The sequence below is a fragment of the Musa acuminata genome, chromosome BXJ2-6 (assembly GCF_036884655.1).
Source record: "Musa acuminata AAA Group cultivar baxijiao chromosome BXJ2-6, Cavendish_Baxijiao_AAA, whole genome shotgun sequence".
Taxonomy (NCBI): Eukaryota; Viridiplantae; Streptophyta; class Magnoliopsida; order Zingiberales; family Musaceae; genus Musa; species Musa acuminata.
Window position 1 is genome coordinate 41,484,445 of NC_088343.1, and position 16,392 is coordinate 41,500,836.

Here is a 16,392-nt window from a genome sequence, read left to right on the forward strand (position 1 = left end):
TTTGACCTTTACTTTACTGAGTGCATTCTTTTGTTTCCAACAAAAAGCATGTCTCAATCAAGATTTTGTCTCATGATAAGCATGGCTTAGGCCTGAACCTGAGGCCAGTAAAATCTGGGGGGATCAAATGTGGAGCAGAAAGATTGTCACCTCTCTTTTCTCGATCCTATGCTCCCTTGACTGAACTCCATGGCTTTCAAGCCCAGTGAATGGGCCAAGATCTTATATTGTTCTTTCATTTGTACCCACATAGGCAAGAACCTAGTAGGAGTGGGGGTGGGGGGTGGGGAGAGCACAAGAATAAGAGATAAGGGCGGCTGAAGTGAAGGAAAATGACCCATAGTTTGCTTTTAATTTCTATACCTGAAGAACAGTCAGGATATTCAAATCCAGTGAAGATATTCTTGTTGGAGAAATAAAGCAAGCTTTAGAGGACCTGCAAAATATTCCTTGGGGATATGACAGCATAAGGAAAGTACATGCGTGGTGTCTTGAAATTATATAAGTGGATTCTTATTCCTCAATCATTTGGTAGAGCTGTACAGCAAAGCAAAGAGCAAATCAGAGCATCCATGGAAAGAGAATGGGAAGAGTTATATAGATTAGTAGAGCTGTACTGCAACTGCAAGAGTGCAAACACTGAAGAGTTGCTTGCAAAAGTCCCAATCTTTGTGACTCGAACATGTCTTTTCCGAATCTTATGTTTGCCGAGACTAAGTGGATGATACTCATCATCCATTAACGTAGGTATGGAATTCGTTTTGGATTACTGTGTTAACACCAAAGAATTTAGAACACTGGCAATTATTAGAGACACCTGCAATGTATGTGTTGGAGACAAACATTCATTAAGCAGCACAGGTTAAGAATCTCAAAATTGCTGAACTTACAATGGGAGATACTCAACACTGCTTATACCACATGTTTAAACTGATGACCAGAATATTTCAAGTTCAACAAGAAAATCCAAGAGGGCAAGGCGTTGACAAGCATACAGTGTTTGATACATAAATTATTTCTAAAAGAAATTTCTTTGATTGGAAAAACAAAAAGCATAGTTCATTGATGAATATATGTATCTACATTATATCAAAAGGCTGAAAAATTACAAAAGTTCTTAGAGCTCTAAGTGCAGATCAAGTTGACAATAATTGATTTTTTTTATGTCAGATACTCACTAATTGGAGTAGCAACATTTACCCTAATATAGAACACGTTTAAAAAGGAAAGGGAAAAGAAATGGCAGACTCAAGATCTAAATTTAAGATTTGCTTGCAGAGATGAAATAGAATTGAGACAGAAACTCCATTTCCACATATATGAAGCTGAGTACATCACAAACTACGTAAAGGAAAACATGCAAAACCTAAACCTCCACCACTATGCACATCACACAGAAGCTGGGACTACCTAAATGGACAAAACCACATACACTATCTACAAAGCAGCAAAGTCTGGAGACTAACTCCAAACATCGTGCTTCCAAGCTCCATACCCACTGTATATTATTACTCTCAGAAAGCACTCAAGAGCAAGCCACCAGATCCAAACTTCAGTTTCTTGGGAAGGCCCTACAAACCAAAGGCTTCTTCATTTCAAGAGACATCTTCAAGCACTCGGACATGTCCACTGCACTCCCCTCGGAGACCCAAGTAAAGCTCTGAAGCAGCTGAGCCAACCACAAGTGAACGGTAGCCAATGCGAAGGCTTTCCCAGGACACACCCTCCTTCCAGCCCCAAAGGGCGCCAGCCTTAGGTCGCAACCCAGAATGCTTACGTTCTCCTCGGCAAATCGCTCGGGTTTGAAGTCATCAGGGTCTTCCCAGATGCGCTCGTCGTGGGTTATCGCCCACATGTTCACCATCGCCGTGGTCCCTGCAGGGATGAAGTGGTCACCGACGTAAGCGTCATGGACGGCGAGGCGAGCCCAGGAGAGAAGGGGGCCAGGTGGGTGCAGCCGTAGAGACTCTTTCACGATGAACTGGAGGTAAGGCAGGTTGGGGATGTCGGCGTCGGAGACGAGGCGCAAGGTTCCGACGACAGCATCGATTTCTGACTGCACCTTCGATTGTATGTCTTGGTGCAGCACCATTCTGGCCATGATCCACTCCAGAAGTATAGCAACAGTGTCAGTTCCTCTAAAGATCATTTCCTGTGGAAAAGAAAGCACCAACCAAGGTTTGATTTTAGGACTAAGTAAGCAGTACTTAACTCCTCCCATGATTCTTCACTTTGTAAGCGAATATATATGTATGTGTGTGTGTGTGTGTGTGTGTGTGTGGGTATATGTATGTATGTATGTATGTATAGTGGAACAGAGACGAATGAAGCGTGACAATAGTTTTGGGGAAATTAATGATAAGAAGTGAAAGTAAGCTCACCCACAGAACAGCAACCATATCAGAATCAGAAAGCCTGTCTTCCTTCTCCAAATCTAACAACACATCAACAAAGTCACCAACCCCATTGACCGCTTCTGCAGCAACTCGTCTTCGTCTGTGGTCTTCTATGATGCTGCCCACAAACACATTGACTTTTGCCACCAGTCTCCTGCACCTCTTCCTGATACCTTGAGGATCCATCCACCTCAACATTGGGAAGTGGTCGCTCCAGTTGAACTTACCAAGTAGCTCATACCCTTCTGTGACCAGCTCTTCCAACTCCACACCCTCGTGTTTCCCAAAATCGAATCTTTTGCCAAAAACGCTCATCATCACGTTGTTCAGGGACCCAAAGTGCAAAACTTTCTTCATCGCCACCACCCCATTCGTCTCCATGCTCGCCATTACGTCATGGATCATTTGTTGTCCTGTGGCCCTACGGTGCTCACCAAAAGCGGCGATTCTTGCGGGACTGAACAAATAGGTGGCGGAGATCCTCCTGAGGGTGCGCCAGTAGTCGCCGAAAGGCGCGAAGCCCATTGCCCGGTGGAAGAGCAGCTCGTAGGCAGATTCCTTAACGGGTCGATCGGCGAAGGCCGAGCTGTTAAGGATCTCCCGGGCGGTGTCGGGGCGACTAGACACGACGAAGCAGGTGAGGCCGAAGGAGAAGGCCATCAAGTCAGCGGCTTTGAGAGACGCAGCAAGCCTGGCGAGGACCCGGTGGGCGGCGGAGCCAGATAGGCCGAGTACCATGCCAGGCGGACCGGGGATGGAGCGGCCACCCCTGGAGAGCGCACACGAGAGCCCGCCCGGGTAGAGGCAGATGACAGCGAGGGTTAAGATGACAACAACGGTGATCGACGGTAGCGCCGTAGCGTTTGAGACGAAGAGGAGGTAGAAAGCTGAGTCGACGACGGGGAAGAAACCCATCGAAGGCGGTGGGACAGAGAGGAAGGTGAGACGTTTGTGCGTTTGGAGAGGTGGGGAGGGCAAGGAGCGCGAATAAAAGGAGTGGTTTCGGGGATCCAAACGAGCGCGTAATGAAGAGGAGAGATGCGAGGGGGACGAGGGAAGAAGAGCGTCAGAGAGCGCGCTTATATAGCTGTTAGAACGCCAACTCCCCGGTTTAAAATTTAACCCCGGTTTTTTCTCTTTCGTTCATGCATTAACCGCAGTTAAACGTGCTCTTGGGTACGGATTTAATCCATGATTTGAGAGACTTGTTTGATGAACCTATGGTGAGTCAGCGGCGGGACGGGTTACGCGCGAAGACTTTACGATCTTTGCGTAGCGTCGAGATAGGATCGCCGTACGCTAAAGATGCCGTCAGAAGAAGGCAAACGGACGGCTGGTTTCGCAGGCAGAGAGCAGAAAACGTGGCGAAACCTAACGGCGGGCAACTCAGCCCGGCCACTCCTCCAACAAAAAAGCCATCAGCCGGTTAAGCAAGTCACATGACAAGTTACCCGACTTGTTATTTGATTAAAAATGTGGGACCCCTCACGCGTAGGGAGTATCATTGGGCGTTAAGGAAACATTATTGCGGGCTTCAGCTATTTTACGCAAATATTTTCCCGCGTCTTAAACGTTTCTCATCCGACGATCTACCTACACTGGACCTGCGCGTGAGACCCACTTGTGGGACCACAATCTCAACAAACCACAGTCTAGAATGTTCAGTGGCAGTCGACAATCGCGTACGAGAAGATTTTTTGTCGCCTTTTCCTCTCCTAATCGTTCCTTCCTCTCAAGACGTAACGGTAAGGATGTGGACGTGAGGCCGCAGGCGTGGGGATTGGGTCCCGCGGCGGCGGCGGCAGCTGGCACGCAATCGGAGTCGTCCCCCACCAACCTTTTTCTCGCGATTCTTCCCGCGCCGTCGCCGTACGGCACGCGGACGGCGGCCACGCGATCTTCGCTTCCGTTACCGCCGCCCCCCCCCACCCCCCGCCCCAATATATCTGAGCACGCCGTACGTACTGATGATGCAGAGGACTACTTCTCCTACGCATTTATCAGTCACCCGGCACGGACCTTAAGTGGGTCCCATGGGGCCCGCATCGAAAGGCTCGTACTCGAAGCGGTGCCTCTCGAAACGCGAGATTTGTGATCGGCGCAGAGACGGATAGAAGAGTGGTGGCGACGGGTGGAGGGATGCGGGCGGGTGGTAGAGTAACTTTGGGGGTGATGGAGGTGTGTGTGGGGAGATTGTGTTAGACGGCGCAAAGCCCACACTGATGAGGAGGAGCCCCATACGTCGTGTTTCTGTTGATGTGACCGTGGCTGGGCCACGCGGGAGCATCATCACCTTTTTGCCTTTGGGAAGAAAAAGCATGCTTTTTTGTGCTCTCTGATCGGCTCATCTCCATCTTTAATATCCCATTTTCTTTTAAATATTGAATTAGTGGAATCGAAACGCTTTGTAATCAGTTAGATCGAATCTTGGCACGAGTTCGACATGTGCTCAAGACTTAATGACCAAATTTTCTATCATCCCCATGAATTCATGCTAAATGAAAATGTCAAATGGTTATTAAAATGGATTTTGGTTGCTCATTTGTACGCAATGAAGTATGTCCACCACCAATGTAATTCAAGAACTTGATCATTCGAATCTCATGTCGGATGATATTTTTGTACCCAATGAAGTACGTCCACCACCAATGTAATTCAAGAACTCAATCACTCGGATCTTATGTCGGATGGCATTTAAAATGGTGCTCACGTATCTACGTATTTGATATAAAAAATATATTAAATTATGTTGAATCTCGGATTTTGATGATGAAACTAATTAATTGTGTTTAGATATTTAACTGTATTTTGAGTGATGCGGGTCTACTTGATCAGGATTAGATAGTTGACACAAGAGGAATTGACGTTACGTCGGAGGAGATCACGTCAGGATATTAGACAGCAGAAGGCTTCGGATGTCGGGCATTGGACCAAAGAGAGCGGAATTGCACCAAGGATATCGGGGTTGCGGAGGTCAACTGCCGATTGGGCAACAAGCCGTAAGAGAGGACGATGCGCTGAAGAATCAGACGAAGCACCAACCAATGACGTGCCGGGCAACAGAATGTCGATTCGCGTTGTAATAATTATCTAGATCGGAATAAAGTTTTGGCTTGTGTGTGTAGGATTAACTACGATAACGATGAAGACATAAAGCGAAACAAAGTACCGGAGTCAAGCACGAAGGATTCGTTGTGAGTTCGAGAGTTCGACGGAAGTCCGAAGATTCATTGGGAATGCTACTGAAACTAGCCGAGAATGAGTAGGGAGCTTGCCGAAGGGTTTTTCGGAAGCTCGCCGGAAGGTTCGTTGGAAGTTCATGGAGCTCGCCGAGAAAGATTGGAGCTTGCCGAAGAAGCTCGTTGGAACTTGCCAAGATCAAATCGTGAAGTCTAGGAGCTTGCCAGGAGTCTGCAGAATGGTTTCCAAGAGTTTATCGGAAGACTGCCGGAAGAAGTCTTGACTTGCGGACTTTGTAATAGCTTAGAAAATATCTTTAAATTCGTAGTTAGCATGTTAATTAGGGTTAGGATTAGTTGTTAATCCTATAACCCAAGTATGGGCCAATTGAGCCCGAGTTCGAACTGGTTTGGGCTAAGTTTGGAGCCCAACCAGTGAGCTGAAATAGTGTAGGCAGTGACACCGTCAGATTAGGCGGTGGCACCGCCCAGAACCCGAGAACTGAGTAGTGGCACCGCTTAGCGCCCAAGAGGTCTGGCGGTGGCACCGCCAGCCTCAAAAATCCAAGAGAATTCAAAATTTGGAGCCCAAATTTGAATCCTCTTGGGGCCTATAAATACCCCTCAATTCTCAACTAAGATTACAACCTTTGAGAAGCAAGAGAGTGAGCTAAAAGTCTTACCAAAGTCTTTAGCAAGTTTTTGTTTTCAATAGCTTGAGTGTTCACCTCCCTCTTTCTCTTTGAAAATTTGTAAGAGTGTGAACCACTTGTAAAAGGTTGTAAGAGGGGTATTTGTCCTTTCCCTTCAAAGTGATTTGCTAGTGAAAGTTGGGAGCCTCTTCGAAGAAGGCTTCGCAAGTGCATGTAGGTCATTTTGATCGAACCACTCTAAAACTGCTGTGTTCTCTGATTTACATTTTATTCTTGTCATTTATATACTGCAAGCTACTTTACTTAGTCACTACGCTTTCATACGCTTCTAAGTTATTAAGGTTCCAAAATCGATTTTTATCATATGAAAGTTTTTAAAGCAACGTTATTTTACCGCTGCACTAATTCACCCCCCTCCTCTTAGTGCCACTCCGATCCTAACAAATTGCTCATAAATTCTTCAATGCTCAAGTTGTTTGCGAGTGAATGATATAATAAGAATCAAGAAGCATAAATTTTCAGGTGTAGGAGGGCAAGAAGGATAGCACATCTCAAGTTTTTATTTTATTTTATTTTATAAAAAAAATCTAATTAATTGACATCTAGACAAGTAATTTAACCATATGATTCTAGAAATGTAGCCTGCTGTGGTGATTGTCAACGCGAAAGCAAATTAGGCTCTGATCGAGGATTCCCACTATGAGACATATTAGGATGTTGACATGGAAGCTTATATATGGGCTTTGTGCCTAACATAGATGCTGATATGCTGGGTAATATGTGCCAACTGATAGGGACTTTGGCTAAAAGATGATGGGATAGTATTGAAACTAATGTGATTATTTTGATTTTTTTTTTCTCAAATGGTATCCTTTGTTTCCAATAATATTCAAAATATTTCTCATCAATTCAAATAGCATTTTTTTTCCTCCTGTTAGAGTATTTTTTTCCTATTATATTGTTTTGGTCACCATAATAAAACAATATAAAGTTTAATTGAAAAACACTATAAATGATATAAATAGATCTATAACTTCAAGCAAACTAACTTTAAGCCTAAAATTTAAGTTCATAATGGTCTATGAGCAATGAGAATAAAAAAGGCATAATATAACATTATTTATAATATTTTTCAATGTTTTTATAGTATTTTCAACACTTCAACAAAAATACTATAAAAAAATATATAAATAAGTCAAATAAAATTAAAACAGACTAGAAATCATTTAATAAATCATAATATAATTTATATATGTATTTATAATAGTTTAAAAATAATATCATCTAAATAAAAATAAAAAATAGTTTACTATAGTTATTTGATCATCATAATAAAAAACACTGTAAACATGAAAATATTGTAAATGACCCAAATAGGTTCCTAACATTAATATATATATATATATATATATATATATATATATATATATATATATATATATATATATATATATATATATATATATATATAATTTGAGCAAATGTGTCAATCATAATTTTTTGTGATAATTTTTTAACTTTGAAGTTATCCAATAATCCAATCGATCATATTAGAAACAAGTATGTTCATGATATCACTTTGTGAGGTATAAAGTAAGGAATGAAATAATCAAATTATAGATATTTTCATAAAACTATTTAAGACTAGCATTCATATACCTACGAAGCTTGCTTAGGAACTCAAACAAATATTAAATGAAAAGAGGATGCCAAAGAATAGTTTGATTTTGATTTGATGTCATCTCATATGGAAAAAAAAATATCATATTTGCCTATTGATACCTTTCCAATTATGTAAAATTTGATTCGATCATAGATTATGTATCAAGAATTTTCTTTTGTTTTGAGGTGCATGCGTGTAACACAAAACACAAGTGAAAGGTTCTATGGAGAGAACCTTTGTCTTTTGTTCTTTTGGGAGTTATTCCATCCGAATTTTCTTATTCAATCATTATGGCTTCATTAATATATAATTGTTTAGATCACTAAGGGTCGCAAAAGATCGATCGCCTACTTTTTTTTTTTTTTTTAGTGAGGACTCCTCAAGAGACTTGTATCATATGCACTTCACATCATTTTATTTTCCTTTTTTTTTTTTCGTTGCTCTTGAAAATTAAAAAATAATTTTTCCTCCATGTTTGTGTTGGTGGGATGGAATCTCCTCATAATCTTAAAGCAATTTTTTTTTTTTGGCAAAGTCTAGTACGAGGACAAGAATTAGCTTTAAAACAATATCTAATGTGCTTCCAAATGAATTCCCTAATCATTCTTTTAACAATTTTTAAAAATAATGTTAATTATCTTAATTAAAATCGGATTCGGTTTAAAATAACGTGCCTAACCTCAAGAAAGTCTTTTTTTTTTTGTTTTTGGTTTTCCATAGGGTGGGGTTAGAAGAAGGGTAAAAATAGCGAGCGACTTCAAAATGATGGTATGGAATGGGATTAATTGAACATGACATTAGACATAAAGTGCATGAGCTGTGTTTGGTTCAATTCAATTCTTTGTCTTGCTTGAATCACCAGCCAAGTTGGAAATGATGCATCTAGCAATTTTTGGTTGTTTGCAATCGAAAATATATGGCAAAAATAAGAAAAACACAGCATCAAATACCACATAGATGCAGTTGTAGCTGCTTTGTATGGCATTCCTTCTTGTAAATGTAACCAAGGAGGTGACCATCGGTACTTAAAAAGGTAGAAGGAGACAGTCACGGTATAGAAAAGGGCAACGTGGGAGATGCTCGCAAATACGACATGCAAAATTCTAGATTGTCATTTAGATTTCTCATTAGAGAGTATTATTTTTTATTTCTTATTTTATGACTTTTGTTAAGAATTTTAAATATTTCTAAGTTATCCTTTTGTAAATAGACATATATATATATTCTCAATTTATAACTTAATTCTAAAAAAATCTCTTCACTCCTTATTTATAATATTTTTTTCTTTTTCCTTATTTTTTTCCCTCCTGCTCCTCTTAATCAACGGAGGTGATGTAAAATGATAAAAAAAAAGATAAATGATAATATAGTACAAATTGAATATCTAAAAGGAGAATGTAAAAAATAGTTTTTAATGTTTGTTATAATGATTTAATATCTTTAAGGTTATATACATTATTCTGTAATAGTTCATGAGATATAATCTTATAGGCTAATTATATTAACTTAGAAGATGTTATGTTCCAAGCTTTTTGCAAGTTAGTAGGATGCACTTGCGGCGGGGAGAGTCGGGCTGTAAGAAAGGTAAAAAAAAAAAAAAAAAAAAGCAAGATTGAAATAGAATTAGAGTATGAATAGTATAATATTATTTTATTAATTTTTTAAGGGATTATGAATAGTAAGATGGAAGCTCTTGGTGGTTTTTTTCTTATAATATCATAAATATCCATCGTTGCTATTTTTTTTTTCGCCGCAAGGTATCATCATTATCTAACGATGCAAGAGGAGGGAAGGTGGAGGATAGGGTGGCTACTGATGATGAGGGATGGAACGAGGTAAGAGCATCTGAAATGAGTGGAAACAAGGGGTGAGGTTGTGAAAATTACGGGATGACAACGAAAAGATGAGAGCAATAGATAGAGAGGGTGATAGTGTCGACAAGAGTAATGGATAAGGCTTCATAGGTGCGAGGTTAGGATTTACAGGGCCTCATGACTTGATGATGATAACCATGATGGAGTGGAGGTGATGAGGTAGAGACAAGAACACGGAGGTGATAAGATAATATTATATTATTATTATTTTTTAATAAATAACCATGAAAGAGTGACTTGATGATGATAACCATGATGGAGTGGAGATGACGAGGTAGAGACAACAACACGAAGGTGATAAGATAGAGGTGAGAGCCAATGACGAAGATGTACACATTTAGGGTGTTAAGAGAAATAAAAAACACAAAATGGGAAAACTTAAAGCTGAGGTACCTACCAAGAAAAATCTAAAACTAAAATTTTTCCAAGAATTATATATATATGTGTATTTATTTATTTATGAAAGGAGACTATATTAGCTAAAAATGATCATACAAAAGGAGGTGAATCACCTCTCCACAAAACAGAGAAGCCGTGAGGACCAAAATTTGACAGATTAAATGTTCTCTGATTGATTACAAACTTTGAAGTGCCAGTACTTCCATGTACATGGGATTCACGATGGTGTTAGCTGGTAAAAACCTTATTTGTCCATAAAAGTCCCATCTTTGTCATTTATCATTTATAAGAAAACAAAAACACTTCTATATCACTTCTTTTTAAAATATTGTTTATTTGACATGATTATAAACAAAAAAAGGTACATATGGTGAAAATGTGAATCTCCAACCCCACAAAATAATACTACAAATAGGCGTTCCATAAGTTTGTATCTCACTCATAGAGAATTATAGTATACTGCAAAACCATTTAGTAAAAAATGCGACCACCTTGTGCGAGTCTTCGAGGCTTTTTTTGTTCCAAAAATGGACACATATGACCAATCTATACTTCTAGCAGGGGAGATTTGTCCAGATAATATTAGCAATTTATAAAGCATATCTAATACTGAGAAAAAAAAGAGACAGATAGTGATAGAGAAGAAATCAGAAAGTTGATCAACCAAGATTTTTAGGACAATTATTGATCTTTTGGTTCTTCTCATGAAAGTAATTAATTTTTACACCAAACTCGACTACATAAACTCATCAAAATAGTCATGTAATTATGTCAATATGTTGCATATTCTTCATAATTTTAGAGTTCTATTCCCTTCAGTAGCTTTTTTATGCTCTTGGAACCAAAAATGATGCCTATATCAAAAGTATCTTCTTTCAAATTCTTTGCATATAAGACCATTTCAAAAGGATTTTGTGTTGTTCATGCGTTCAAACTACAACTATTTACCACTATTTTACGTTTCTGGAATAGGATCCTGATCCCTAATTTTTCTTTGGCAAGGAAAATATTGACTCACTTTGATAACTGAATAAAAAAAAATGGTCAAATATTTCAGGAGCCTCTGTTTTTACCCCATCAAAAAACTAATAACATGACTCAAAATCCAGACCTTTTTACTGTGTAAATAACCTCTTAAACGCTATTATACCTAATCAGACACTAAACAGCTTTTTTTAAGTTTTCTATGCTACATAACTCATATGATGGTTAAGCATGTTTAAAAGTACTATCCATTGAATTGGCATGGTTTAAGTGGGGGGTTGAATAGGAAATAGAAATAATTTACATAGCATAAAGAACAAGAAATGTGAACAAAATTTGTGAAGGCAGATTCCACAAGGATCACTCATGCAAACTTCAGACAAGTTTTTACTTCCATTCTACACAGAAACACTCAATATGAATCCAACTTTCATGGACATGAGCACACCATTTCCTTTAAATTTAATTTTTAAACCATCAACCTAAACTTCAAAGTAGTTTTAAATTGCCATTTTGAACCAATTGGGTCACTCTTTTTTTCTAGGAGCATGACTTCAAGAAAAAAAATGGAAGTTAACTTACAATTGCCGAAATACCAACTTAGAACACACCCTCCTGATTTAAACTAAATGTTAACGAATAGAACACATGATTTAGGATAAATAAGTTTCTACATTGAAAAAGACCACATGTTTTGATGGAAGCTGTTTTTTTCATGCTCATGTATTCATAAAAAGAGGAAATTAGCTTACAATTACCAAGTTGCGATACATCCTTGGATGTAACCTACAAATTATCAGAAATAATTTTCCTGCTCTTCTAGATTGCCCGCACTACAAGTAAGACTGCAAGAATTTGAAAAAAAAAGTTAGCCAATGATATGATTTCTATTCTTGTCAACTATGGGTTGCTGGCACTAAAAGGTTTAAGACAGAAACCAAGTCTGCAGCAACTATAAGACTATTACAAGATTTACAGTATGTGCAATCCTAAAGTTATAATTCTCAATTCAATATAAATCATGGGACTCCAGAAGAGACGAATTTAATTTCCAATTTCAGAAAAATGCAGATAAAGAATGATAACATGTGCTGCATTCTTCTGGTCCCACTAACAAACTAAATATAGCCAATTCTAAGTATTACCACAACTACTAGTAAACCCTAAGATAAATGAAACACAACTTTGGGAAATAGCATTGCAATTAAAGAGATTACTTTTAAAATTTCCTACCTCAAAACACAAGATAGCAGTCTTCATAAAAGTCTTAAAGCATAATAAGCATGCTACTTTTCCAACAAGAATAGCAACTCTATTTCACTCCTGGCTCAATTGCAACCAGAACTTTTAAGGTCACAATCTAATAATCAAAAGTTGTCTCAAGAATTTTAGTTACAGCTACAAATAGTAAATATTTCTTAAGTATGTGTGATGACCAAATTGACATGTTGAAGAACTTTTGGTCTTCAACGTTTCAAGCCATGTCATGAATTGATGTTCCTCATTAAACTTATTATGTTTCCTAATAAGTTTATTATATCTGGAATCATGATTTGAGTTTTCCTACATTAAAATTTTTCTAAGTAACAAAAAATATTGAATTTCAAAAAACAAATCCTTGAGAATTCTATTGTATTATTGATCTACACGATGACTTCATTGATAAGTATAATCACACAGTAATACTTTCTGTGGGAAAGTGACAGAGATGGCCCTAGTCACTGTACCAGTCATTATTTTAATTTTTTGACAATAAAATATGTATCTGTTCACAGCTAAGTCAAGAATGATTTCCACTTTTGACAATTACTACGGATGATAGTTTTTTTCAAATTTTCCTAATTATAAACCCTCGACATGGTACCAAAATTTAACCCAACAATCATGAAATTCAAAGATGAAGCACATAAATCAAGAATTGCTTCAACTAGGTATATACTAGCTGAAAGAGAAACATGATGCTCTTCTGGTGCCAAAGATATAGAAAGAAAAAAAAAAGAAAGAATGATGTCATACCATCTAGTTTAAAATTTGAAGTATTTGCTCTTCCAATAGTTGGGGAAGGGGCACTAATGCATTATAAACCCAGCTCACAGACCAATAGATAGAACAAGAGAAATTATTTGACAAAAAACAACTTGCTTTGCAACCAAAACCATGTCGACCATTCAATAAGAACATTGTTGTCACTTGCCCTTCATAGTTTATACCATTCTGTGTCAACAGTTTATAATTAAGCACTACATCGAAACTATAATAAAGTCCTGGAAAGCCTTCTGTTTCAGCTTAGTCTAGGGAAAACTCCGATTCTATCTACCACGCATAGAATTTCTTAATATGTGAAGTTGAGTTGATCATTAACCAGCTCCACTTGAGCAAGTAAGATATTCCTATGATTCATCTTTTTTCAAGAGTTTATTTGAACAAAAACAACTTGCTACAGAACGAAAAACCACTTGAACCATTCAACGAAAACATTGTTGTGAAGTTTGTAATTTACTATTCAAAGTTTATACCATTCCATGTCCACAATTCATAATTAAGCACTACACTAAACCTATAATAAAGGACCGAGAAAGCCTTCAGTTACACTTTAGATAACCTAGGTAAATCTCCAATTTTATAATTGAGATAAAGATCACTATCTACTGAGCATAGAGTTTCTTAATAAGTGAAGTTGAGTTTGAGGAATAATACCATAAACACAAGAAGCAGAATCCAAGGCAAAAATTTGGGACATTAGAATAGAATTTATGAAAGATAACTTTTTGAAAATAAGGAATACAATTTTTCAATATATTTCAGTTTTACATAATGATTCCAAATCCAGGGAACACACTGAACAGTGTAGGCCTACCTTGCCCTGCCATTGCTCATCCACATCTTAATTCTAAACAACCTAAATATTTCATGTTGACTAATAAGTTCAATGTTTAAACTCCAGGCCTATGAAACCCATGGATATGGTAGACACATTAACAATTTTGGAGAGAACTTAAGGATACCATTGCATATTTTAAAAAAATCTACCCACAACGACAAAGGCACCCCCAAAAACTAGGACTACAAAAAACATTCAGTGACCTGATCCATTTCAACCAAAAAATAAATTAGATAAAGTCTACACATGCTAGCAAAAAGCCCATAATATGATTGGCATTTAAAAAAATAATCACAGCCAAGATATCAGATCTTTGCTTCTTGGTAGACCACAGACTAATTTTTTGAAAGGAAGCCAGAAGTGGCAAAAGATTTTTCCTCTCAAGGACTTTGATCTGAATCAATTATTAAAATGCAAGGATAACTCACCTAGTAACAAAATAACGAAAATTGCAGACACAAATATTTGGGTCAGCCGACCATATTGGATATGGTATTGAGACCTTTGGAGCTGTCTATTAAAAGCACCCAACCATCCATAAAACTGCTTATTGTAATCCTCAGCACCAGAACAATTGAGCCAGCTCTTGCTTTTTTCATAGCAAACATTGGTGTCCTAAAATTGCAATAAAAATATCATGATAACAGACAGTGGTTAAGTAATCATGGGATGATGATGAAATTTTCAAAATATGTTATCAAAAGCCTGAGAAACTAAAGATGAAAATTTATTTCTCACCTGAGAGTTATTCCTTAATGGAATCAACTCTTCTGGTTGATGATGATCGTGGCCCTTCCATTTCCTAAAACCATTTTTTGACAACTTAACATTTGATGTGGATTCTATAGCCTTCATCAGACAGGACAAGCTGGGTACTTTGTGAGGGGGTAAAACAATACTCTCTTCAGAAGATCTACAAGGACCATCCTCAGGAGAAAGTGAAATTTTCCATGATCCAATATCACCACTAGCACTCACAATCCTCCGATGTCCTTGCACCTTCTCATTTCCTCCCATTCGGCTGATTTCATCTAAATTGTGAATACATTTTCTGTGTTCACCCTCAACATTCATGTTTGACTGGCTCTCTGCAGGAGCTGCCACCAAATTCTCTTGCTTTGGTAAGGAAGGAGGCGAGAGGAAAAGGGCCAGCTCATCCCATTCTCCTTCATCCAATTGAACCCACGTCAATTTGGTCTCCCTATCGTTCCGATTACATTGCAACAGCGAAATCTCCACCTCAGATATTTTGTTCTCAATTGCTGAGACAAACTGGTCATGCCGAGCTCTTGTACCATCTCCAGCTGAACACGCCTTGTCATTCGACCTTACTGCCTTGGCGAATTCCTCAAGCTGCAAAATTTCCGGCAATGGCATCGCAATCTCAAAAGTGGTCGCACAACTTACACAGACAACCCATACAAGATCCGAACATTATACCATAAAAGGATAAAACTCGGAGCTTACCTGCCATTTTGCGGTGCCAAGTGCAGTCCGGAGCTCACTGAGGAGCTCCTTAGATGAATCTTCGTCACCGCCGGATCGGTTCAAAACCGGGGCGTCCTTGCTTTCGTGGATCCATCTTCTATAGACAGATTCCAACCTAAAAAGAGGACAATTAGTAGAGGGGAAATCAGAAGGGGGATAAAATGAATAGCCAACCAGAGTTGAAATACCTATCGGCAGATTCCTGAACTTCCTCGGCGGAAGAGAAGAAGGGATCTTTCTCCCAGTGATCGAAGCACGTCGTCATCGGATTTCCTCAAAGGCAACAGAAGAGAAGGGGCAAATCGAGACACTGATCCTCTATGGAACCCCGGAATTGAGGAGCGAAGGGAAGGGAAGAGATGCGTTTTATCGATTGATCTTCGAGATGGAGTCGGCGAGGGGTTGGCGTAGTTTGTTGCGATTACCGCAGCGTCGCTGGCATTGTCATCCTCATGCTGTTATTGCTGTTGGTGTCGTCGACGGGCGAAGACAGGAAACGCGATGGGAAGCTAGGCTGCAGTTGGTGGGTCCAAACTAGCAGTGGGCCCACCCCGAAATAGGACCATTCTGGGCGACATTCGCGGACTGGTAATTTGACTTGGGTGTTTTCCGGCTTATTTTATTTATTTCTAAAGTAAAAAATTCGAAGTTATTTATAGGACTCCGGTTTCTGTTTACTTGCCTATCTCGGGCATTGCTTTTGCTTGCAATTAAAAAATATTCATAAATAATAATAAAAATGTCACATGCAGTAATTGTCTATGTTTATTTGAATGCTTATATGTCCAATAAATACGATAGAAGGGACAACAGTCCACCCTCGAACGAATAAGAAAAAAAAAAGACTAGCCAAATGTTATTTTAAAAATCTAATC

The 16,392-nt window shown here is 38.6% G+C and overlaps 2 protein-coding genes across 2 annotated transcripts; both read right to left on the reverse strand.

Annotated features, from left to right (window-relative positions):
- Nucleotides 1–1,281: 1,281 nt before the first annotated feature.
- On the reverse strand, nucleotides 1,282–3,430 carry LOC135613688 (cytochrome P450 78A5-like). The gene is made up of 2 exons (XM_065110724.1): nucleotides 2,382–3,430; nucleotides 1,282–2,152 (listed from the first exon to the last, which is right to left on the reverse strand). Exons 1-2 carry the CDS (start codon nucleotides 3,309–3,311, stop codon nucleotides 1,553–1,555), a joined length of 1,530 nt encoding a protein of 509 aa, XP_064966796.1. The 5' UTR covers nucleotides 3,312–3,430; the 3' UTR covers nucleotides 1,282–1,552.
- An 8,337-nt stretch (nucleotides 3,431–11,767) lies between these two features.
- On the reverse strand, nucleotides 11,768–15,978 carry LOC103989515 (uncharacterized). Its single transcript, XM_009408384.3, has 5 exons — nucleotides 15,706–15,978; nucleotides 15,497–15,632; nucleotides 14,768–15,382; nucleotides 14,458–14,644; nucleotides 11,768–11,993 (listed from the first exon to the last, which is right to left on the reverse strand). Exons 1-5 carry the CDS (start codon nucleotides 15,780–15,782, stop codon nucleotides 11,968–11,970), a joined length of 1,041 nt encoding a protein of 346 aa, XP_009406659.2. The 5' UTR covers nucleotides 15,783–15,978; the 3' UTR covers nucleotides 11,768–11,967.
- Nucleotides 15,979–16,392: the final 414 nt, after the last annotated feature.